The sequence below is a fragment of the Leptidea sinapis genome, chromosome 2, assembly GCF_905404315.1.
Source record: "Leptidea sinapis chromosome 2, ilLepSina1.1, whole genome shotgun sequence".
Taxonomy (NCBI): domain Eukaryota; kingdom Metazoa; phylum Arthropoda; class Insecta; order Lepidoptera; family Pieridae; genus Leptidea; species Leptidea sinapis.
This window is the reverse complement of record NC_066266.1, coordinates 17178115-17205871: the sequence shown is the minus strand read 5'-3', so window position 1 is coordinate 17205871 and position 27757 is coordinate 17178115. Positions and strand designations below refer to the sequence as shown.

General features: G+C 32.7%; 2 protein-coding genes across 2 annotated transcripts in view; one reads left to right on the top strand and one right to left on the bottom strand.

Moving 5' to 3' along the window:
• The window catches only part of LOC126973212 (zinc finger protein 696-like), a 46777-nt gene extending 42724 nt beyond the window's left edge, over window positions 1-4053 (bottom strand). Inside the window, exon 1 of the mRNA XM_050820402.1 lies at window positions 3922-4053. Coding sequence (XP_050676359.1) covers window positions 3922-4048 — 127 coding nt within the window. The 5' untranslated portion in view covers window positions 4049-4053. The remainder of the gene's footprint in view (window positions 1-3921) is intronic.
• A 12737-nt stretch (window positions 4054-16790) lies between these two features.
• On the top strand, window positions 16791-25270 carry LOC126977983 (ras-related protein Rab-24-like). The gene is made up of 5 exons (XM_050826711.1): window positions 16791-17099; window positions 17954-18042; window positions 20249-20375; window positions 21153-21300; window positions 23166-25270. The coding sequence occupies exons 1-5, from the start codon at window positions 16986-16988 to the stop codon at window positions 23291-23293; spliced, it is 606 nt and encodes a 201-aa protein (XP_050682668.1). The 5' UTR covers window positions 16791-16985; the 3' UTR covers window positions 23294-25270.
• Window positions 25271-27757: the final 2487 nt, after the last annotated feature.

Sequence of the window (27757 nt, the reverse complement as noted above, 5' to 3'; positions counted from 1 at the left end):
CATTATTCAAATTCAAATATTTTTATTCAAAATAGGATGTGACATCACTTATTGAAAGTCAAAAAAACTACCACCCATTCCAAAATGAATGCCTCAGGCCTGAGAAGAACGGGCGCAACAAACTCAGCGGGCTTTTCTTTCATCAAAAAATATGTTTACAAAGTGACATTGTACAATTAAACTTATTATTTAATAGCCTGAGGGTGGTCGCGCCATTCCCAATTTCTGGTATCATTATTATATTCATTGGACAACTAAGAAACAACACAGTATAGCTCTATCAACAACTGAATCTGAGCTTATTGTTCTATGTTCTTGTACTTCTGAAGCATTGTTTTTAAGAAAACTTCTTGTTGATTTAAAATTTGATGTTAAAAACTTTATCATTAATGAGGACACTCAGGGATGTATAAACATTATTGTTAACCCTGAGAAAAATGCTAGAGTAAAACATAGTGATATCAAATACAAATTTGTATGCATGTAGTTCTAGCATGGATAACAGGCCATACAGGTATACTGGGTAATGAAAATGCCGATGCTTGTGCCAGGTCTTCTCTCAAGACTTGTGCTTCACCTTGACAATAAATATGTTTGAGAGGTGGTCCAACATCTGGTAGATTCCAAAAACTTCTAAAGGCATGTTTTATGGTGATATACAACCCGTAATACCTTTAAAACCGTGGTTCTCGAAATTTTGATTCCCCAATAAATCAATAATAGCAACAGTTTGCCGGTTATGCTTAAATCACTCCTACACTCCAGTATTCCTAGCCAAACTAAGAATTAGAGACCATTCTCTGTGACTTTGGACTTGATGAGGGAAATGTAGACCATTTGTTCTTTAATTGTCCTTTAATAAAGTCTTTTTGTAAATATTTTATGTAAATATATTAATCAAAATAATATTAAGTTATAACTAACACAATAAATGTTTTATATAAGTAATATTATCAGTGTTTGTCCATATGTCTTATTCTAACAACATGTATATTTTGTTTCAGGTATAAAAAGAGAATAAATCTGTTTTGAATCTGGGCACCGGTCATTACTATAATCACTTGTAAATTAGTTAACACCGATTAAATGACACACTCTAAGCTTGGTGGTCTACTGTAACATGACATTAGCGAGTTGTGGTGCCCCTTCCACAGAAGCCACTAGAAAGAATAGAAGATCGGATTGCTAATATCTTGACAAAACCTTTGTTGAAATGCAAATTTGTGAAATTTTGAGATTTACTTGTGTCTTGTATCTGAGTTTATTGTACTAACTTATTTATTTTCTAAAATTAACTCTATTTGATGATTTGAAAATAAGAACAAAACAAATAAGATATTTTATTGTTCATAAGGAGTATATTGAACATGATAATTTGGAAAATGTTTTAAGTTTATATACAGATTACAAATTTTCATTTTGTTAAAAATAAAGGATGTTAAAATAAGTATTTTAATATAGTTATTTTAGTTATGATGTACATTTATGTTGACACTGTACTAAGTTTTTAGCAAGGGAGGGTATTAATTTAAATTAGTTTTAAATCTGTATGCTAAAAACAGACTAACTATTTACTCTATGATATTTTGTTTTTTTATTTAATCTATGGTTCGAGTTGTCACTTTATCCATGATCTAATAAAATTGTAATGTGGTTGTTACTTGTTAATCTGAATGATGGTTTACGTTTTAATCATGCTTGCACTCCAGTATTTTTAGCTTAACTAAGAATAAGGGACAATTCCCTTTGTGAAAGTGGATCTAGATGAGGGAATGTGGATCATTTATTCTTCAATTGTACTTTAATGCAACCTTCTTTGTACAACTTTATACTTCCTGAAGTTCCCCACCCAACTTTCTTTACATGTGTCCTTTCCCTAGTTTTCACTCCTTTTGTATATATTTTGTGTAAATACATTAAAATGAATAAGATTAAGTTGTAAATATTACAAATTTCTTATATTTAATAATTTAAGTAATCATATTTGTGTATGTCCTTTATAGTCCTTCGACTTGATGAGGGAAATGTAGACCATTTGTTTTTTAATTGTGCTTTAATGAAGTCTTTTTTTAAATATTTTATGTAAATAAATAAACATATTAAGTTATAACTAGCACAATAAATCTTTTATATAAGTAATATTACCAGTGTTTGTCCATTATAATCTAACAGCATGTATATTTTGTTTCAGGTATAAGAAAATAAAACTTGTTTCAATCTTTAGCACCAATCACTACCATTAAAATTATAAAACAAATGGTCTAAGCATGGTGGTCTATCTTAACGTGACATTGGCACACTTGTGGTGTAACTTCCATAGAAGCCGCAGTAGGAAGAATAGAATCTGAATGGTGATGTCTCATGGTGAGCCAACAATTAGGCTTCCTGTTTCATATAATATAATATAATTTGTGTAATATAAGAAATCTCTCTGTGTTTTACTGAAAAAAAGCTATAACTGTAATATGGAACTGAGAAAACAGCGGAAGTCTCATGCAGGCACCACCGTGGAGCCATTTGCCATTCTAATTTGTATATAAATACACTCAAGATTTAAGATCACACAGTCACAGTCAACCACACTGTCTGACGACCTGTATAGCCGAGTGGTTAGCGATCCTACCTACTAAGCTAGAGGTCCCGGGTTCGAATCCCGGTAGGTACAAGCATTTATATGATGAAAATGGATATTTAAATATATTTATGTATGTTTATATGCATTTATGTATGTTTAAGTAAGTATATTGTATTAAATATATCATTGTCTTGTAACCCATAACACAGGCTATATATGCTTAACTTGGGGCAAGATAATTTGTGTAAAAAATGTGTCAATATTATTATTATTATTAAAGTGTGAAATTATTTATAAAAATAACTTGGGGTTGGACTTAGTATCCCGTAGCACGAATTAAGAGGTAAAAAATATTGTAGTTAATAGAGCTTTAATCACAATTATAATGATACCACTCTTATTACAAAGTATGCACCGTTCCAGATAATTTTTTTTTCATTTTCTGGAAAAGGAGAGCGTACGGGTCATGTAATTGTTTGGTATGTGAAGATCCTTGTAACACCAGAGCCTTATTTGAATTCGAAAACAGAAAACAAGGTACAAGTCAGGTGAGGATCGAAGCAGTGGAACATGATGAGAGTAAACACTCCCATCTCGTGTGATGCCAATACTATTAAAACTATTAAAGATCTTTACCAAAATTTTTCATTAATACTGTTGGGTAATAGTCAAATTCTGATGGTATTCTTAATTTTGTGTTTACCATAACAGTAGACAATTATGAAATATTTTTCATGTTTGATCTACAACCAGCATATACCAATGTTTTTCATGGTATTCCAATTCAGCTGCACATTGGTTTGAAGCTTTATGAGGTTGGCAGCACTCTATGTTGTCTCTGGTGTCACAAATTAGTTTACTATCCTATATTATGTAGTCATTTAAGGTACTTTGTTACTCTTATTCTGTAGTTATTAGGTATGTTTGTTTCCCATAGAATTGTGAGCTGTACAAGTTTTTTTTCTGCAATTAATCTTTAACAGTGGGAAGCCCTTTGCACAGGATTCCCAGTTAGATTATAGATACCACAACGGCGCCTATTTCCGCCGTGAAGCAGCTATGTGTAAACATTAGTGAAATTACTGGGCAAATGAGACTTAACATCTTATGTCTCAAGGTGACGACAAGGTGGCGCAGTTGGAGTGCCAGTCAGAATTTTTCAATAATACTGAATGGTACTGCATTGCAATGGGCAGGGCGTATCAATTACCACCAGCTCAACGTCCTGCTCATCCTGTCCCTTATTTTCACTTAAAAAAAACTCACATATCTTTATAACCAAATGTGTTAAGGGTGTTTGTCCGAGCTGCACAAGTAACATAATTTTATTACTAGTTTCAAGCTACCTTTATCAAGTCCGTAGATGTCACCATTCACTTCAACTTTGGGCTTCTTCTCTGGCGAACTGGTCTCCTCGTGTGAGGACTCCTGCAGCTGCCGCACGGAATCTAGCTGACCTTCACACAATGCCATGACTGTGCCGGCTGCAAATAGTAAAAAAACTTTATTTTACCACTTTTAGGGTTATATGTACCACTAAAGTGAGACATAGTACTATAAAAAACATATTTGTGTGGACAACTCCTACACAAGCATGTTTTGTTACAGTATTACCAAAGTTTTTTTTTTAAATCAAATCATCTTTATTTGCAAGATAAGGTAATAATGTGTTGTTGGTATATAATTAACAGGTGCTCTTATCGTAACCCATAAGGCATGCAAACCTATAGTGGAAAACAAAGTCAGTTCACATTTTTATTTCTGTAACAATTATAATATACTATACTAAATATATATATATATTGTACTAGTAAAATAACCAGAGTAAACTAGGCAAGTCATAATCAGTAAATTGTCTTACTTCTGAACTAAATACTGCAATTCTGAACCTATTAAACAATCATTCAATATTAATAATTGGAATCAAGAGTAATATCAAGAGAGAGAGTACTTCTTAATTTATCAAAACACTTGTATCTATAATTTTAAGGTAGGGAGTAATGCTGAGACACAAGTCTGTGAATTAGTATACTATAAAAAAGCAAAGGACCTACATAAAATGGTCAGTGGGAGGTTGCTTTGCGCAGGATGCCTGCTAGATTATGGGTACCACAATGGCACCTTTCTATGCTGTGAATCAGTAAGTGTTTTGGTCTGAAGAGAGTCATTGCTAGTTAAATTCCTAGTCAATAAGAGATAAAATAATATGGTTACAAGCACAATTGCAGTGCCACTCAGATCTTTTGGGGTTTTCAAGAATCCTAAGTGACACTGCATAGTAATTGGCAATAAAATTAACACTAAAAGAGCTAGAGAATGAAACTAAATAGAAGTAAAGTAAAGTATGCATTTATTAATGACAACACATAACAATATATACATAGTAAAATTAACAAATTTAAAAATATGGTGTCATGAAAAGGACACCCACTAAGCATTTTTGAAATTGAAATAAGGATCACCCCAATTGGAAACTGATTTAGTAGGTACCTACCAAGTCAACCTGTTGACAGCAGCCATAGACAACACGGTTCCTTTTGTTATAGATACTTATAAAATATTTAAATGAAAGTCAGGACTCACAATAGGACAGTTGAAGCGAGTTACAATACATCGGTATACAAAATAAGGTTACTGGAAGGGAGGAAGACCATTCAAAAGATAAATAACTCAGTAAAGAGAAGCTGAGCAACTTGTCCTCTCTCAGAGCGCCATTTGTTTCCAAAGTAGTGTCAGTGTTTGAAGTGACATCAAAAATAATTGTAAAGGAATCAATTTTGAGATAATAAATGCCTTTTAGCTGCACCAGAATGTCAGAGTACAAAACATATTGCAAACAAACAAAAGAAAATGTTATGTTTTTTTAAAGGTGCTAATCCTCACTTCTAGGATTAATAAACAAATAAAATTTTATGAACGATGCGGTATTCGAACCAACAACCTCCGGCGTCCCGTGCCAGTGCTCTAACCAACTGAGAGAACGGTTAGCTCAGTTTAATCCTGCATCGTTCATAAAATTATGTTTTTCAAATTTTATTTCTGTAGAATATTCATGTTAAGATAACAATCAAATCAAAGAAGTATCTTTCATGACAAATTTGGACGGACAAAAGCATATTGGTATCTCTTTTCCTTGTACACCACAGTAATGTAATATGACTAGCAGGGATGCCCTGTTTCCAGCCTCCATCATCGTAATGGAGTGTCTATCCTGTCGGGTCCTGACACTAACATAATGTAATTAAACACTGAATAATATCACATATAATAATCCTTGCTTTCCAACTATTCAAGTAAAATGACAATAATTATAATGATTATTCCAATTATACCCTTAAAAATAAACAATTATTAAGTAATTGAGATATTTTTACCTGTAAGAGATATAAAACTTAAGATCTACATTTTGTTAGGAAGTAGTTTCTACAACAACAATTAAACAACTCTGTATAATGGAATTAAAAAAATAAATTTCACAATGCATTGGAATAAGTATGTATTTGAAGTAACTAAACATTAAATAATAAAATTGATTCAGTTTTATACACTTATGTATTGTGGAATTTAAAAAAATACATACAGCTGTTATTTAAAAAAAAGGATAATTAGCATTAGCAATTTTTTTTTTTATATTTTTCAGTGTGTAATATGTGTTTTATTGTGGTACAATTTTGTTATAAAGGGAAAAGACGCCCACCAGATCTACAATTTAAATGAATATGAAATAATTTATGTAATTAGAAATTGTTATCAAGTAGGTAGTAAAATGTAAGTACTTACTTTAGCAATATAACATAACTATTATTAAATCCAATGTATGCATATATTAACCCACTGGACAATTAACTTTGACAAAAACACTTATATTACACAAATAAAGCCAGTTACACTTAATTAAAACAACAAATATGCGACTTATAAACAAGAACTTGGTATAAAATCACTATAGTACAGTATGTACTAATCAATTGAAAACTATAAAATGGTGAACATCACAGGAAAACGAAATGAAGCTATAGACGATTGATATATCGATAAATAATATGCACAATCAATTCCCATGCAATGGGAACGCGTTTAAAACCGATAACAAAAGTTTGCATGCACGATTTACGAAGATATAAACATTATTCACAAAACCTAAAAACTATTCCAACGTCCATTACTTCAGAAAGAAGGTGATGCTACTGCCTTGGAGAAGAGTGAAAAAGACAAAATTATTTTGCTTATGGCAACATTTTGTACTACGCTGTCATTTATCAAGACGTGTCGTAATTTGCAAAATTACTATAAGAGAGTAAGTTACAAGCTTTTATTATTTGAATATAGACTGTATTCCGTTGAATTTACAACTATTTCTGATTGACGTAACTTGTTTCCAATTCTTTGTTCTAATATTATATCGTAGCACTACAATTTTGCTGTGCTATAACGCAGTTAGCGTTTTCATATAAATATAATAAGAAAAAAGTAATAATGCGATTTTTATTCTTACGATAAAAACTGAAATGCATTACATGAATTTCGTTTTTGTTAATTCTCTTTTGAAATTGATAAAATAGCAAAGAAACTTGCAACATCGTATAGGGTGTGGGACTTCGATACATTGGTGCAAGCAGTATGGAAAACCGATAGTTATAGGTAGGTCGTAACAGACCGCTGAGTTGGCATTGTATTATTACTTCAACGTTGATAACGCTTGTTATCGCCCAGTGCGACGAGGTTATTCCTTTTGTGCGGTCTCACCTTGCGAGTTTGTTTATTCACTCTTGTATTTTTATTGATCGAACAAAACGACCTTACTTTATGAGTTTTACTCTTTTGAATATAATGAAATTTTTACCTGTTTGATGTTGTTTGTGATCTAATTCTATGTTATCTCAATTATTATATACTTTCAATAAAACAGATTATTAATAAAATGAGGTAGGTACCTAGTAATGTTTGTGGAACGTATGAGAGAGTTCAATGACCAAAACGTTCCGTTGAATGTTGATAATAATACCTAATATTTTAGCGATCGGGTGACCGGTGAAGATATTTTTATACATCGTATAGGACATAGGTAGTTGATTCGATGTTTGAGACTGCTCTTGATATTAAATGAAAAAATCTAATAAGCAATTCGAAAAATGTCTAAATATACGTAATGAGTATATTATTTTTAAACCTACCGTCTACAATATTTGGTACTTAGTGCGTTTTTATAGTACCTAATTATTAAATTTGTATTTTTTAAATAATTAAGTAGCTACGTAATCTAAGTATTTAGAAAGAAATTATTTTTAAGTTGTTAACAGCTGTATGCATTTTGATTTAAATTGCTATATGTTAGCTGCATAAGTAAGTACGTATCAATACTAATTAATTACTTGATTTGTCTTAAAATAATGGTTGTTAGAGCTAATTAACAAATTACTAACAGCTTTAAATAGCCTACCTAACCTACTTAATGTAAGAAACATTATGGAAAGCTGATTAAGTTTAAAAATATATATATAAATAGTATAAATATCATTGATATTATGATGTTTATCTGTATAAAGTGCTAGACGCTACTACCACAGTAGACATATGTGTGCTAGTACCCTGTACGGTACTAGGTAGAGGTGGTAGACTGCTTTTAGTAACAGTTTTATATTGGTTAACGAATTAACTGTTTTTCTTCAACAAAAAAACCAGTTGAAAATAACAAGCTAATAAATTCAATCAGCGTCTTCGCCCGTAACTCGCCATAGATGAAGCATAATTCCGACCCTTTTAAAACAGCTTAATTCAAAACAGTTGACGAGGCTGCGAACGAAAACATTGACTTGATATTAAATTGAACAAATAGCTATTAATATTATACATTTGTGAATAACCTAATAAATGAACCTAATAAAAACCTAAATTATTAATAAATGCATTTAACGATTTTTCAAAACCAGTTGACGATTTAACAGTTTTTTCAACCTGTTATGAAAAAAAAAAGATAAATTAAATTAAAACCTTCAATGACACACCTCTAGTAGTACTAAGGTTTGTGTCAAAACTGAAATCTCAAAGATTATCGCAGGTCTCTAAATATTTTTTTTAAATATCTAATTAACTGACTGCAGTGAGTATTAAACCTAAACCGAAGATTATCTAATCAATGATAGTCTGTGTCTAAGTAAGGATTGTCTTTAGTAATGATTATTTTTTAATCAAATAGAAAAAATAAATAAAAGTGTTTCACGCAATTTCAATCTCAAAGCGCTATCTGTTTCCTGTTTATTAAATTTTCAAAAATAAACGACTTTTCACAGTTGTTCCTAATTTGGATATTTTTATACGCTCTTGTTTCATTATCTTGATAACCAAATTCGAAATATTTAATAATATGTTACACGGAAGAGCGGAGCCTCCTTCAACAAGCAATCCATATACATCTACAAAAAGAGGTTCTTGCTTTTAGTTTTTTAGGCAAAATATGTAAGAATCTATAAAGAATTTAAGAATATTTAGGTACAAAGCGCTATAGGATTTAATAGATTTAACACTAATTTTGCATGAATATTAACTGAAAGTATTCTTTATTATCACACAAGATGCAAACAAAGTATATTTGCTGCTTCATAGGGACAATGCGGACGACAGCTAGTGTTTAAATAGTTATAGTAACGTTTTCCACACAAACATTTCTTATCAGTAAAATTTAAATATTTTATTTATTTAGATTTTTTTTAATAAATAGGCATGGTACTTAACCAATAGATAATATAATGTCAAATTATTTACTTGGTCATAACTTGGTATGTTTTAACTTTGAGAGGTCATTAATGCAAAGTGTAAGGAGGTTGCCTGTGCTGAAACAGGGCTGTGCTCAAATGAATGGTCCAATGGTGCATTGGACTTGAGACCCCGCTATTATCACGAGGCGACTTAGGGATTTTAGAAGTGGCTAAGTCACACTACCTTTCCATAATGACAGCCACGTCTATACTCGTCCGAATTAAGACTCTTTAAGTTTGCGGGATCACCACAAAAAATCAGTTGTTGTAATACCGCTCTTCAATAGCTTCATAATACCTTGCCTAGCATCGAAATACTGGGTTTTAATAGCCGGCTCACATTCTAGCGCTCTACAAGGCGCAGTTTTGGCCACTTATGGAATATTGCTGTCATCTCTGGTCAGGCGCACCCCAGTATTGTGCAGAATTTTCAACAGGGTACGACATAGGTACATTAAAAAAAAGTGTGTACACTTTTCTAAGAGGCCAGCAACGCTTCTGTGGTGTTGCAAGAGAATGCAGGCGTTGATTTGTCCTCTTCTTCTTTATTAGATTAAATAAATTGAAATGAAATCACCAAACGCAAGTCGTTTAAGGCTATTGTGACATAGCTTTGAGGCCAGCATTGAATGTATCGAACTAAGTTTTGAATAGTGTGAAATTGTGCATCTTTATTTTAAAAAAAGTGTGTACGACTAACTATCATTAAACAGATATTATATACTTTTTTGCTTATCTGAAAGCTCATAGACAAAATATGTTATTTTCGTTTGCCATTGTTGTCCCATCCATCATGGACATCCAGTGTATAACAATTAATATTCTTAAAAAGTTGAAAGACAAGAAGATTTTATGTGTACTATTTAATATATACTTACTTACATTAATTAAAGCCATGTTATTAATAAATAATTAAATTATTAATATCACACATATCAATATAACGTTGTTATTGAATACTAACGAATATGGCTCTATGGGCTCGGACCTTTTGCTTGTCCGATGGACGAAGAAAAATTAACGAATGTCGCAAACGTCAGACAGCAGTTCTCAGTATTGATTAATTATTACAAAAGTAGTCTTAAATAAACAAATAAACTTGTAGATTTTCAGAAAATATTACTGAACAATTTGAAAAAAAAATTTTAAACCTACAAAAATTGTTATTATTTAAAAAAAAATGTTATTATTTTAAAAATTGTTTTAATTGACTTTTTCTGCCGGAAGTACAAACGTTGCTTCCGTCTGAAAAATATTCTGGGCTCGGTACCACCCAAGTCACGCCTAAAGAAGGTCTACTTCAAAAATATTTAAATTGAAATAACATATAATATGTGAAATCAAGCCGAAAATACTGGTTTAGTTACAGTTTACGTTTTCAACGTAACATTTGTGTATGAAAGGATTTTTGCTTATTATTCTATTACATCTATTTCACTCGTGACGCATTTGAGTTTTTTAATGATTAATTACTTCTTTTTATATGTTATACAAGTAAGTCAAAACGTTCGAGTATTTTGGTGCATCACTGTACATTACTGAAACTGTAATTATAGATTAAAAAGACTGGCAATTATCATCTCAATTTTTCCAATGTAGTGGTAAACTGCCTAGCGAAACTCTCTAAGAAAAAAGCGATTCACTCGATTGTAGTAACGTGCAGTCAATGATAGATTGAATGATGACGGCTAAAATCTTGTAAAAAACAGAGATAGCCGAAATCCATTTCGTTTTAAGCAACTGCTCGCTTTCAAACATAGCCGGATTGTACTTCGTCGGCATATTATAATTACTATTTCAAACTTATGTCAAATGACTGCACGTTTCATACTAAACTAAATTTCAATTTTTACTTAGGCAGTCCCGCTTCTTGTTACGTAGTAGATATTTACATCCTCTTTGATGGTAAAATCTTTGATACTTACACATAAGTGTCATTTTGACCTATTGGAATAATTGATTTGTCTTGCGTTCTGTAACGCGTTATTAATTATAATATCTTTTCAAATAATTTCCAACCCTCATCACTTTTCTAAGCCGAATTTACACATATTTGGAGACGTGTAAATTCAGCTAACGGTGTAACTAATTGCGAATATTTTTGGGAGGAAAACACGGACTAGTAAAAAAAGGACTCCGCGCCGTGATATTAGCACCTTTATGCTAGTGTTTGTGCGGTTACGGCGTTTCTCCCTTAAATAATCATATATCCACAAATACGTTTATAGTATTGTTTTTACAATTTTTCACAACGCACGACGGCATTTATAAAATATTTTATTGCGACGCAAACTGATTGTAAATGAAAAATGTCACAGACGATGGCAAATTTTATAATGGCGATCGGCTTGTATTAGTGTGTGTGCGTGGGGCTATGTATTTACATGTTTACCGGCTTGTTTTGGTGCCTCACTTTTATGTAAGGTGACACGGAGTCCTTATTTTTTTACTCGTCCGTGGGGAGAAATAGATAACTAAAACTATTTGCAAATATGCATTTATATATTTATTAATTCCATATTTGAGATATAAGTGTGTTATTCGAAAATGCTTATATAACTATATTAATTACTATGATTATATGAAATTATAACTTTAAATTATTATTAAACTTGTGTTTAGTCATTACTACTAGTCACTACAAGTGCTGACACGACAAAGGTTGTTCCCGATCATTGTATGAATAATTGTCTTTTTATCTTGTATTTTAGGTATTGACTAATTGAAATTTCCCGAGAGAATATTAACTTTATTTATTTAAATCGATGATGATGATTGATGTAATAAATTATCGGAAGCCAGTAACAAATGAATATCAAAATGGAGTTCGAACCATCCACTACGTGATAACCAATTGCGATTTAGTTCGAATTAAATACCTCTTCGTGGACGGTAAAAAAACCTACTTCGATCTGATTTCCCACTGGAAACACAAACAGAAATGGTAGTTGAATTCAAGAGGGGCTTTCAAGGCATAAGTTGTTTTCAATTCTAATCGGCTATGGCCTTATGCTAGCAACTATCAGATTCGCAAAAAACCGTCCTATGAAGTACTATTATAATGTGCTTCTAAAAAAAAGTGTGTGCGTGTAATCTTTACGCGCGTTAAGTAAAATTTAATTATAATTAATTATAACTTAAGGAATAATTAACATGTACATATATATACTTTTTTTGCTTATCTGAAAGCTCATAGACAAAATATGTTATTTTCGTTTGCCCTTATTTGTCCCATCTATTCTAGGACAACCTGTATACAACAAATATTCTTAAAAGTTGAAAGACAAGAAAACTTAATTTATATCATTAATTATATACTTACTTTAATGAAAGCCATGTTATTAATAAATAATTGAATAAAAATACTAAGAAATTGAAGATTAAATTATTATTATAACACATATTATTATACCGTTATTGAATATTAACGAATATGGCTGTATGGGCTCGAACCTTTTTGCCTGTCCAATGGACGAAGAAAAATTAACGAATGTTGCAAACGTCAGACTGAGAACTTTTATTTATTATTTATTACAAAAGTAGTCTTAAATAAACAAATACACTTGGAGATTTTCAGAAAATATTACTGAAAAATTTGAAACAATTTTTTTAAACCATTAAATATTATAAATTCTTATATTTTTTCCGCTGGAAGTACTAACGTTACTTCCGTCAGAAGAATATTTTGAGTTACCCAGTCACGCCTAAAAAAGTTTTACTTCAAAATAGATATTATAGAACTTGGTAACGTTAAAACATAATTTTATATCAGTTAAAAAAATACATCGGCTTTACTCACAATTAAATATCCTAGATCCTAAAGAATAATTAATAGCAAAATTTAACGAAATAAACATCTTGACTGTTGCTTCTCAATATATTCTTGATAATGTAATGTACGTACATAGGCACACAGTATGGGAATTTTCTAGAAACTATGATAACCATAATATTAACACCAAGAACAAACACAATCTTATTATGCCTACTACTGGGCTAAGTAAAGTTAGTAAGTCTTTCGTGGGGCGATGGTTATGCTTTGAGTGACCGCCTTTGATTTTATCGAAATTTAATAAAGAAAGAAGAATAGTTTCTTGCACCCGTTCTTCTCAGGTCTGAGGCATAAATTTCTGAATTGATGGTAGTTTTTGACTTTCAATAAATTACAAAATTCAAATTTGAATTCATCGGTGTTGAGGTCCTTCATCGTCGATTCTTCTTACTGTTACTGTGGCTACTGGCTTCTGTAGAAGTTACACCACAAGTGTGCCAATGTCACGTTAAGATAGACCACCATGCTTAGACCATTTGTTTTCTTATTTTAATGATAGTCATCGGTGCTAAAGATTGAAACAAGTTTTATTTTCTTATACCTGAAACAAATACACATTCTGTTAGACTATAAAGGACATACACAAATACAAAAACATAATTTATTAAATATAAGTAATCCTATTCTTTTTACAAAAGGAGTGCAACAATGAAATGAGCAATTGACCTTGACAATTGCATTAAGTATGGCAATACCTAGGTCTAGGACATATTTTACATGATTATATTAAATAGTAGCTAACTAACCAGACGTTTTTCTGTTCATAAAAAAGCTCTTGCGGTTGGCTTTATAATCCATAAAATCTGATCTCTTAGTTGACCTCTACTCGGCGAAAGTAATATTCATACCAAATTTCAAGTCTCCACGCATTATGGTTCCAGAGATATCCTAATGAGTCAATATCTCTTATATATTATAGATTGAAGCAGCGCTCATTTAAAAAAAAAAAACAAAATTATAAAAAATAGGATACGTGATGATGGGACAAAATCGTCTATCAAAGCTTTCTCTCCGTGAAAGTGATTTACCTCGGGAATTGCATTTTAACGATATCTTCAATACTTTTCAGAAAAATAATTGCCGAAGATTCCATTCGTTAACGCTTAAATTTTATTTTAGACTATTCTTGTTTCTGAGTATACTTATATCTTTGATATAATTAAAATAATCTGCTCTTAGTTTCACAATAAATTTAATTTTCGGAAAAGCGACTGAAAGAAAATTGTTGAAATTGTCCATTTCATTTGGAAAATAATTTGGAAATAATGGGGGCTCCACTCCTTGGCCTTGCTGAAAGTCCCTCTTGACTATAATAAGTATGGATGTAATTAATTAATAATTAATTAAACTTTACAAAAAAACGCTACGTAAGGAGATCATGATTATTATATAATTAGGATATTTTATGTTACTATCACGACTTCGCTAAATAGCAAATACAAGCTTTAACTTAAAAAATATAGCTGCAGCTAACCGGCGTAGAGTTTAAAACTAGGCGTCGAACACTACAAACCCTATTAGAAAACACATCTATACAGTTGATATTTGTATGTTGTTGTTGTTTTAGTAGCAGTATCAATGTGTTCAATTAATGATAGTTTTTTATTAATTACAACTTTTAACAATAACACCTAAATCTCTAAAAAAATCTTGTCGTCTTTAAACTGAATTTGAAACAGATATCTATATATTGCAGGTAAAATATGATGATACATCATTAATGAACAAGGCAAACAATAAAAGACCAATATGAGACACTTGAGGTACTCCAGATGGAACCAAAATGGCGTCAGAAAGAAAACCGTTGATAGCCACTATCTGTGTGGTAAGGTTTTTGATATAGGACGTTATCCAACGTGGTAGACTACCATGGATACCAATTTCCATTATCTTTTTAGGTAAGAGCTCATGGTTGAATTTATCAAACGCTTTTTTAAAGTCTGTGTAAATAACATCTACTTGTCCCTTATGATCGACGATCCCAAAAAGATAGTCAATATATTCAGATAGGTTAAATGTTGTTGATTTACATGATTCAAATCCATGTTGTTAAGGAATCAGTATAGGTTTAATAAAGTAAGAAATATGTCTATATACAGGGCGTTCAAATATCTTGGCAAAGCAATTAAGAACACAAATAAGGTATGTAGTTACGAGCATCTCTATTTTCAACAGATTACAAAAACTCCAGATGATAGGGATTTATTATAGATAATAGATAGGGGTTCAGAAAGTTTAATATGACATAATTTAACGAAATGTGACGGTATCCATCCGGACCAAGACCTTTATTCGGATTAAGGTGTTTCAATTATTATATTATTATAATTAATTTAGATGGCCTATAGAATGTACATAGGCTGCACTAAAAGTATAGGGAATGGAATATTTCCACAGTTCCTGTCATATTAAAATCTTTTTAATTGAAAACTCATTGGTTTTAAAAATCGAATACCATTTATTTATTTAAAAAAAGATTCTCGGTCTTGCCACAAGGTCTTTTCAAACTCGTTAAGTCGTTGAGACTTTCGAAGTGGTTTAACACAAAAACAGTGTGTTGACCGGATGATTTCTGCATTTAGTGATGAAGCACCACCAAAACCACAATTTATCGCTGGTTTGCTGAATTTCAACGTGGACGTGTCAAGCTCAGTGATGATCCCCGTCAAGGTCGTCCAAAAACTGCCGTCACCAAAGAAAACATTGATGCTATGCGTAAGCTGATTCAGGATGATCGACATGTGACATACCGCGAAATTCAGGCAACTTTAGACATTGTCAAATACAAATAATCTTGCATTTAAGAAGAGTTTAAGCCAACAAAAATTGTTCGTTCACGGAGTGTTGCAAAAAAATGGTGGCCACGTTTGTCTCCAAAACCGGCCATGTTGCGACTATTCCTCTTGAGGGACAAAGAACGGTTAATGCAGAATGGTATGCTAGCATTTGTTTGCCACAGGTCGTTTCTGAACTCCGTAAAGAGAACTGCAACCGCCACATAATCTTCCATCACGACAATGCGAGTTCTTACACCGCGCACAGAACAAAAGAGTTTTTAGAGCAAGAAAACATAATTATTAGACCATCCACCGTACAGCTCCGACCTTAGCCCTAATGATTTCTATACTTTCCCTAAAATAAAGAATAAATTGCGTGTTCAGAGATTTTCATCACCTGAAGAAGCTGTGGACGCCTACAAAACGGCCATTTTGGAGGGTGTCCATCCGCCCATCCGAATGGAATGGTTGCTTCAATGATTGGTTCCATCGTATGTAAAAATGTGTCAAATTTCGAGGAGATTACTTCGAAAAGCAATTAATATATTTTTTAAATAGTAATTTTTTGTCAATTCCTTGATTCCCGAAATTTTCAGTGCCGCCCTCGTATAGTCGGTATCAGTCTTCTTTAGACGTTGTTCTTCTTGTTTAGAACGAATATTTATTAATATTATTAAAAATACAATTTTATTTTCTAACAATATAAAATAAAGTAAGTGATTAGTGAACGTTGAATTGAAAAGCATACTTGACTAAAAGCCCTGGTTACCAGGCCAAAAAAGCAAATATTTTTAATAATTTTTAATAATATTTATGATGAATGTAGCAAATCAGCAAATGGACATAATAATTTTTTATGCAAGTAATTGTGTTACTGTTAAGTGTTAGTAATTAGTAAATAAGTTTATATACTCACTCTGAAGTATCATCTTCTTAATTGTTTTATTCTTATGTTTATTATAGGCCCAGTCTAGTGTATCTCACAGTACCCATTAAAAAATAGAAACCTATTTTATAACGAAAGTGCAAATAAATGGATTCCAAAGATGAGTCGATGTGATTTCAAAATAGTATTACTAGGCAGCGAACACGTAGGAAAAACAAGTTTAGTTCTAAGATTTGTAAATTGTAGGTTTAGCGACGCAACACCGTACCAAAACGTAAGTACATAATATCTATGAAATACAACAATGACTATTTACTAAGGTTTCTTTCTTTTCTTTTTCGAATATGAAACTCATTTGTTCTGATGCATGTAATTAAAAAATTGTATTGCATATTTTATTTATTTGTGTGATTTGAAAACTTGATAATCCTACTATAATTAATAGTAATTATTTGCCATTTCTTTAGATTTTCTGGTACTACTAACATTACTTCTGTTATGCTATTTTAGATTGTATAACTATTTACACGATATCTAAGTATTTCTGTATATCTAAATGTTAAGAAATGTAATATATAATATTTTAGTAATAACTATGGTAGAACTGCAATATTGCATTAATTGTATTTATTAAAAGAGTCAAAAAGTACTAGAAGAGTTTCTTATGTCATTTTGTCTATATCAAACCACCATTTGATTTTCAAATGGTTGTGCTTTGTTCTTCTCATTCAAAGATGTCACAGTTGTCATTAAGATTTGTTCCTGTGTGTTCTGGGAATATTTAAGCACCAAGGTTGGTGAAGCCTCAAGCCACTACTCAGCCGTGAGTGTCACATTCCTTATCTAGCAGGTTGACCCCAGTAGCTCTGGAGCAGCTAGCCTCTCATGAACATGCTGCTCATGAGGTTGAGAGATTGGTGGTTAAAGTATCCATTAAAAAAGTGATTCAGTTGAATGTATGAAATGTGCAGTCATTGATAGTTTGACAGATGTAGGCTAAAATCTTGGAAAAAACAGGGATAGCTTTTTTAGTAGTAGTATTTTTACATACTCTTTGATAACTAACCTCAACAATAATTGAGATAGGAAAATTTGATGTTTGTAACATAATTTAATTATTGTTTACAGACAATTGGAGCAGCATTCTGTGCCAAAACTCTGTGTGCTAATGGAAAAAATTTCAACATTGGAATCTGGGATACTGCGGGTAGTGAACGGTTTGTATCACGAATACTTTAGGAGGGTTATTCATTGTACAATGTCATATTGACTGGAAAACATTTTGGAAGTATAAACTGTCAACATTGAAATAGAAATATATTTATTTACAATAACGAGTGAAAATTACATATCATATTTTATTTTTTATGAAATAGGAGGACAAACTAGTATACAGGTCACCTGGTGTTAAGTGATCAGCGCCGCCCACATTCTCTTGCAACACCAGAGGAATCACAAGAGTGTTGCCGGCCTTTAAGGAAGGTGTACACGCTTTTTTTGAAGGTACCGACGTTGTATCGTCCTGGAAACACCGCACAAGGAAGCTCATTCCACAGCTTTGTAGCAGGTGGAAGAAAGCTCCATGAAAACCGCACTGTGGAGGACCGCCACACATCCAGATGGTGGGGATGTGTGCAACAACATATATAACAACAATGACATATTGCAACAACACTTGGTAAATATCATGAAGCTACATCAGTTCGTAATAGACAGCAACGAAGATCTCTGACTTTAATTGTAACATGCTGGCCTACCAGTTCGCACAGTGTACAGAAGTCTGCCATGGGCTTATGTTGTATTAGTGATGTTGGTGGAGGTGCACATTGATGGTTTTGCCACCATTACAAGAAAATTTGTGTCCAAGCTACTTAACAATAGCTATCCTGTGTGTCTGGATTTCTCATAATTTAATTAGACTCTATGTTACTAATATTAGTTTTAAGAAACACAATACCCACAGAGAAATAAAACTGATCTGAAATAAGTGTAATTATTACTAGTGCTGCAGAAGAGGGCTATTCGCGCGATTTATAACCTAGGTCCTAAAGAATTATTGAGAGATAAATTTAAAGAAATAAACATTTTGGCTGTTGCTTCACAACTTATTTTTGATAATGTTCTGTATGTTCATAAGGACATAGAGAAATTTTCTAGAAACTGTGACATTCATAATTTTAACACGATGAACAAACATAAAATTGTTATTGTCATAAGATACATAATAGCTTTAAGGGTAAATGTATACACTTCTACAATAAAGTCCCAGCCACTGTTCAGGCATTGTCTATAAATAAATTTAAATGTTTTATAAAAAAATGGCTCTGTCGTAAATCCTATTACTCCACTGCTGAATATCTAAATGATCGGACAGCCTGGGACTAGATTGTGATTATTTTATAGCAACTGTACAATATTGTATATTTTTATTGAAAAGAGCGCAAAAAAAAAGAATGCTGGGAGAGTTTCTTGCGCCGCTTCTTCTCTCTCAGAGCGCCATTTGTTTCCGAAGCGGTAGTAGTATCTAGTAGTATAAGAAATGACATCAAAAAGAATTCTAAAGGAATCAATTTTGAGAAAATAAATGCCTTTATGCCTTTATGCCTTTATGCCTACTACTCGGTTGGGTCGAGTTAGTAAGTCTTTTGTTGGGCGATTTATATGCTTATACAATATAATCCCAGAAAATGTATAAAACAGATGTGTTACGAAATTTAATGGAATTGTTAAAAACCGTATACATGGGTGTCTAAGTTATCAATATAGGTATGTTATAACACGGTTCGTCATGCTCACTGAAATGACACTACTTGTGGTGGTGTGTCATGGGTTGGGTCGTCTACTTCCCTCAAATATGTGCATAGGGATGATGGCTGGTTGATGCGTCAACTTGTAAACCAGTGGTGCTTGTGGTGGCAGGTCAACCTGATACAATTACAATTGAGACAGTAAGAACAATCATCATGTTCATGAAGCATCCTTACATCCAATATACAATTGAAAAGAGTAGCCATTGAGTTTCTTATATGTTTTTCGAACATATGGTAGATTCAGTAGGAGAAAGTAATTTTTATATATAATTGTCAAAAGAGCTTAGTTTAAGCCTAATTGAATAAATTTTATTTGACTTTGACTTTGTCTCAATGTGACGAGCGCAGTTGTAGTGCTGCTCAGAATTTTTGGGATTTCAAGAATCCTGAGTGGCACTGCATTGTAAAAGGCAGAGTGGATATAATATAATAATAATATTGGCAAACTTTTACACAAATTAACTTGCCCCAAACTTGGCATAGCCTGTACTATGGGTACAAGACAATGATATATTTAATACATTATACTTAAACATACATAAATACTTATAAACATCCATGACTCGGAAACAAACAGCCATATTCTTATTGTCATATATTTTTTTAATTCTAGTTATGAAGCTATGACCCGTATGTACTACAGAGGAGCACACGCAGCAATTATATGCTATGAACCATCCTCGCTGGAATCCTGGAAACGGCTGAGGCATTGGCTTCAGGAGTTAAGAATTGTAGAAGAGGTAATTTGTTGGACTGTATTTAAAAAAGGGGTACTCAGGTGAACGTAACAGTAGTTATAAGAATATAGGGAAAAGCCGGTAATGACTTCTTCTCCTAACGGATCCAAGATCCTGATCCAGGTTATAGTCGATCAACGCAGAAATCACTTGGATCTCACGGTGGCAAATTAACAGGAATACGAGAATTTCCTGATCTTATGATTTAAAAATTCTGGTGCTCAACCTTCGCGTGCGGTTACTCGACAGAATATGTTCTGCGCCGTAAGACCATAGATGTCGCTCCTCGCGGCTTATTATTAACTTGTACCTAGTTAAAAATGTTACTAGTTAATGAGTGTGGCACTCGTCTGCCCGTGAAGTCTGCGGTAGTACCGGTTCGCTCAATTGCGTATCGGGTCCCGTGTTTAGTCGTGACTCGTACAGGATAACAGTTGCTCGGGGTTATTTTAAAAATTTAAATATACCAACCCTTTGTGTATTTCTAGCGACCCACTATTTATATAATTTTGGTATATAATAAGGCATAAAAGGCATTTATTTCTCAAAATTGATTCCTTAAGAATTGTTTTTGATGTCATTTCTAATATACTAGATACTACTACCGCTTTGGAAACAAATGGCGCTCCGAGAGAGTAGAAGCGGCGCAAGAAACTATCCTAGCATTCTTTTTTTGCGCTCTTTTCATTTCATACAATATTGTTCAGTAATTTCTATCGCTATAAAATAATCATAATCTAGTCCCACTATATCTATCATAGTTAGTATTTTTCATCCCAGGATTGTAAGGTGTACCTGTGTGGCACCAAAAAGGATCTCTTGGACAGTGAGGCCTTGGAGCGCGAAGTTGATGAAGATGTGGTGGCCACTTACTCACAAGGTCTGTTCGGCCATTTCCTGACTTCCAGCAAGACGGGCGAGAACGTGGGTGAGTCCTGTGAAGATACGTCAAGTGAAAGACCATCTGCCCATGGGCAGACATACTTAACGGCTGTTCCCAATATACTATCTACAGATAGAGATAAATTACTAGATTTTACTGTAAGTAATTAGCTGTAAATAATCTGAAGCTGTCCCAATATAAGTAATTCTTATCGCCTTATATTGGGACGCGTGAATTGCAATTTCCGTACAAACTTCTATCGCTGGTAAGCTCGTCGTCCCATTGACAGACAGCGTGTACAGATAAGGTGAGTTACCGGCGATAAGTTTATTGGGACAGAAAAGTCAACGATAGTTACGATTTTTATCTCAAGTTCTTACTTGAGATAAAAATCGTAACTAACGTAACGTAACGTAGATAAAAATCGTAAAAACGTAATCGTAATCGTAACGATAGACTGAATATTTGGAACGGTCGTTATACGTCTAGATAGACTATGACAGCTGTCGAAACGTCGAAAAAAAATTGAGTATAAAACTAACCTCTATTTATTTTATTAGGCACTTCAACAGAATACATATTAATACATTTACAAATATAATATTATTATTTACAATTCTAATACGTACACCTATAAAAGAAATGCACAGCATTGACTCAAATAATTTAAAGTAGTGTTTATTTTTTTTATAAAAAAAAAAGCCTTTATTAGGTACTGCTACTTTCCATTTTTTTACAAATATTAGTTAAAATTAACTTAGATATTAAATTAAATATAACTATTAATTAATTATTAATAAGAACTAAATTAACTATAATAAATAAATTAGGTAGTAGTTGCCTCTACGGCTAAGGCCTCCCCTAAACCTTTCCAATACACTCTATCCTTGGCACTTCTCATCCAGTCCGATCCAACTCTGATTAAAATTATCACTCCATCTTCTCTTTTGTCTCCCCCTTTGTCTAGAGCCTTCCCATGGTATCCATTCCGTAACTCTTCTCGTCCATCTTAAATTATCTAATCTGTATATATGACCTGCCCAGCCAAATGTTCAACCGTCTGATACCTGCTATCACATCCGGCAGTTTAGTTTTTTCACTGATATATTATCAGGATAATTCAAAATAACCTTACACAGACAATATATGATCACAACATTTAATTATAACTACAATTAATTATAGCTAAAGAAAAATTTAAAAATACCCGCTTTTTATAAACATACAATAAATTTTTAATATGTTTAATTTTTTTTTATGGAATAGGAGGACAAACGAGCGTACGGGTCACCTGGTGTTAAGTGATCACAATCTCTTGCAACACCAGAGGAATCACAGGAGCGTTGCAGGCCTTTAAGGAAGGAGTATGCGCTTTTTTTGAAGGTACCCATGTCGTATCGTCGCGGAAACTCCGCACAAGGAAGCTCATTAGACAGCTTTGTAGTACTAGTAGTTAATTTGAAAGATATATTATAAGTTTATTTAGTTTTTTTTTTAGCATTAATCTTTTTTCAACTTTCCCAGTGCCTATTAAGTATAATATTACTCATACATCACTGTCTCGAACTCCCATTTTTGACATAGAATATTCATTTTGTTATTTATTATATAAAGTAGCTTAATAATTCATCGTTATATTTCTCTGTTTCTTCCATTCCAAAGAATACTATATTTTTCTTTCGTAATTTATTATCTAAGAGTTCTATAAAATGTGAACAAAGTATACAAGATTTTATGACGATACGTCACTCGTACGGTTGGCTCAGTTGGAAGAGCACTCGCACGGAACGCGAGAGGTCGTGGGTTCGAGTCCCGTATCGTTCATAAATTTTTTTTTTCAAGTTTTATTTGTGTAAGTATTCTAATGATTTCCTGATAACCATAAATTAAATATTACAAACTCCTTTCAGACGAGCTCTTTCAGAAGATAGTCGAAGACTGCGCGGCGGATGTTCAGATGATGAAGAATGTAGAAGAGAATAGAGTGCAACTGCAGATGGAGAGTGAGAAGGAAAAGGAAAAGTATTGTTACTGCTGATGAATGGATGAATTATTTATTTTATATATTCTATTTTGTTTAATTTTCGCGAGTGTTACACATTTAAAGGGTTAAAACTTTAAAATTTTGCCAATAACCATCTCCGAAGCAACAAACAGCGCTAAACTTCATAATGACAACTATGACAAATTTGTATTTCGCCTCCTGTCCACCACAGTCCCCTGATAACTCTTCAAATGTCCAAAACATTGGGTTTAATAAAATAATAATATAAACTTAGATTAAGGATTGGTCTCCGCTGCGCTCCAACTAGATACCGCAGGCGTAGTCGCAAAGTGCGGCAACTAATACCAACCCAAATGGGCGTACTCGAGCCAGTCCCGAACAATGTGTGACGTTGACGTGCCACATGTTCTGTTAAACTTTGCTAATAATTGAAACTAAAATGCCGGGTAATGTGTAAACATTACTGTGTTTCGATCTGAAGGGCGCCGTAGCTAGTGAAATTAATGGGCAAATGCGCATTTGTAGTGCCGCTCAGAATTTTTGGGTTTTTCAGGAATCCTGAGCGGCACTGCATTGTAATGGGCACGGCGTATCAGTTACCATCCAATGAAAGTCCTGCTCGTCTCGTCCCTTATTTTCATAAAAAAAAACACGAAGCGTATGTTACAAAATTTGAAAGATGTCATTGAGTGTCAAGATGCCACGCACACTAGCATCTAATAGTTGCCGTAATAAAACACTGTTGTTCTTATGTAGTGTGGTATCTAGTTGGAGCGCAGCGGAGACCAATCCTTAATCTAAGATTGGAATACTTTGAAACCATATCTCTCTGAGTTTGGTTCTGTGATTTAGGATTGTTATGATTTTTTATACGCGTTCTACTAGCATCGACTGGATGTATCTGTTTATGGATAAGTAACCAAAGAATATGTAATAGTGTAGGAGTTTTGAACAAGACTTTATTCCACTTGAAGATGTCCAAAGTACTTTATAATTTATTATATTCGTTTCTTGTTGGTGGTAAAATCTTTGACATTCTTAAGTGTCATTTTGACCTAATTGAATAAATGATTTTTCTTTTATTTAATTAAATTATTTATTTAATGAAATATATTATTTTCAAAACTTTATCCTTGTATCTTTTAAAGATTAACAGGATAATGCAAAATATCCTTACACAGACAATATATAATCACAACATTGAATTTTAACTACAATAATTATAAATTGAATAAAAAAAAAAACTAAAAAACCGCTTTTATAAACAGAAAATCATTTTAAATATGTTTAATTTGAAAGATATATTATAAGTTAGGCGTGTTTTTTAGTTTTTATTTTAGCATTAATCTTTTTTCAACTTTCCCAGTGCCTATTAAGTATAATATTTTACAGGGCGTCCCAAAGTTATGGGACATGAAGGGAAAGTACCTTAAATAACGTAGATAGGGTATTTTACTGAAAGAAGACTTTATGTTATTTTTAAAAGTTAGTAATTCTGCATTCAAAGATTTTCTAAAAATAAATGCCTCAAATAATCAATTATCTATGGAATGATAATATCGCATACTTTTCGAACTTCGTTGTCGGCAGTAAATAAATTTCTTGAAATTTCACTCTAACATTTTACGTTGTTCCTTTCTTATAAAATACTATGTTACTTAAGAAGAGTTATTAGTTTTTGGCCATTCTTTCGATTGGCATCATAACAGTAAGGATGTTTTTATTTTTTACATTTAAGTCGGTTCGATTCCCAGACGAAGCAAGTAATTTTTAAAAAATCTTTGAATGCAGAATTACTAACTTTTAAAAATAACATAAAGTCTTCTTTCAGTTAAATACCCTATCTACGATATTTAAGGTACTTTCCCTTCATGTCCCATAACTTTGGGACATCCCGTATACTTTTTGCTTTTGTATTTAAACTAATTCCAGTGATAGTTATTGCTAAGTAAGCTTTGTATTTAATGTGATATACGAACAAAATATTAAATAAATATTTGCAAATTGTAACTTTGGTTTTAATTTATATTGTTATTGTTTATATAATGGAAATAAGCATATTTTTCACATATTATTCTCTTTTTTTTTATGAAAATAAGGGAAGTGACGTTCAGTTGATGGTAATTGATACGCCCTGCTCATAACGCAGTGCCGCTCAGGATTATGGAAAAACTCAATAATGCTGAGCGCCACTACAATTGCGCTCGTCAGCTTGACACATAAGTTGTTCAATCTCACTTGCCTAGTAATTTTACTAGCTACGGCGCCCTCCAGACCGAAACACAATAATTCTTACACATTACTGCTTCACGGCAGAAATAGGCGCCGTTGTGGTTCCCATAATCCATCCTCCCACTGTTTTAAGAAGTACTTTTCTTATGGAAGAGGAGGGTAAACATTCGCCTGCAATACTTTTAGAAATTTAAATAACTAGTACGTAAGTACCTAGATTTGTTAAAATGGAAAAAAAATATTATGCACCCTATAAAGTACTTAAGATGGCGTGCAGAAAGAAACACGATTAAATTTCATTATAAAATATGCTTTTAGAATATTTATTCACATTGTTGAGTTTCAAGTCAAATTCTTTTAAAAGCAGATACTTTTATAATAAAACTACTTGCCCAGCAAACGTTGTATTGCCATATGAACTAATTAAAAAAAAATTACCAATTAAAATTTTTGGCTATAAGAAATAATACAGTTCTCAGACCTACCGAATATATTGTACTACAATTATTGTATTCGATTGCCGTCTTGCAACCCTATAGCGGATTTGTGGATGGAACAGAATAATATAAGAATCGCGATAGAAAAATAGGTAAAATTTGAAGTTGTATGGTATTTTTTAATGCTGAATCATAATAAAATAAAAATAAAAAAAAAAATTGTCAAAGAAAATAAAAATAAAATATACTGGGGTGGGTATCATTTGGGGGTATGAAAAATAGATGTTGGCCGATTCTCAGACCTACCCGATATATATACAAATTTCCAAACAAATTGGTTTAACCGTTTGGGAGGAGTTTGGACACGAGAGTTTTATATATAAATAGCTGACCTGGCAAACGTTGTCTTGCCACATAAATTATTTTTAGTGTTAAACCGTTTCTTGGACATTTCAACACAACTTTATTTTTCTAAATAAAAGAACTTTCGAAAAGAAACATAGCCTAAGTTACTCCTTATTACATCAGCTACCAGCCAATAAAAGACACGTCAAAATTGTTCCAGCCATTACAGAGATTAGCCTGAACAAACAGACAGACAAAAATTGTAAAATATGTGATTTTGGTGTACCTTATATATATTCATATACATGTAGTATGAAACGGTTATTTGAATATTACAAAACAGCCACTCCAATTTTATTTAAATATACAGATAATATGAATAACTCCACACAATACGGGGATTTCCCTTTCCCGTCTCAAAATGACTCACATAATGTGCTTGTGTAAAATCATTTATAAATCACAATAATGTTAATGAGAATAGAATATTAATTTGCTTTGTTTGAACTTTAAGTCTTCGCACGATACAACTTAGAACTAACTACCTCGATGACGTAATAGTGAGTTCAACTACAGACAGACACACCGCCGTAGCAATAAAACCAAATCAAATCAAATCAAAATCACTTTATTCATGTAGGTCACGGAAATGACACTTATGAATGTCAAAAAAAAATTGGTGCGAGGCGCCCACCGGACCGTCCATTGGTTTGGCCGTACCATACCGACCATGTGTTTAGCCCATAAATGTAACAAAAGTCCCGTCTAGGGAGCGGCGATTTCATCGTTTTTAATTTAAACATTTTAGGCTAACGGCTATTCCCAATATTCAGTCTATCTCCGGTTGTGGCCTATTTGATATAAAAATCTTAAATCTTAACTATCGTTGAATGTTTTGTCCTAATAAACTTATCGATGGTAACACACGCTGTCTGTCAATGGGAAGACGTATAGCTTACCAGCTATAGAAGTTTATATGGAAATTACAATTCACGCGTCCTAATATAAGGCGATAAGAATGACTTATATTGAGACAGCTTCAGATTATTGACAGCTAATTACTGACAGTAGAAGATAGTAATTTATCTCTATCTGCAGATAGTATATTGGGAACGGCGGTAAGAGGACATAGGTCGGCAATCAAGTCATCTCCGATCAGCTTGATTGTTTCGCGTTGTGTAGAAATGTGGGTTGTCTCTGCATCTTCTACGTATTGCATATTCCACCTTCACACGACACGCCACATAGTAGAATATCATCTCCACCATCTGGATGTGTGGCGGTCCTCCACAATGCGGTTTTCAAAGAACTTTCTTCCACGTACTACAAAGCTGTGGAACGAGCTTCCTTGTGCAGTGTTTCCGGGACAATATGACATAAAAAAAGAGTACACCTTCCTTAAAGGCCGGCAACGCTCCTGTGATTCCTCTGGTATCTTCCTTTTGTTCCATAAAAACAATATTCTACCGCATTTATTACGAGC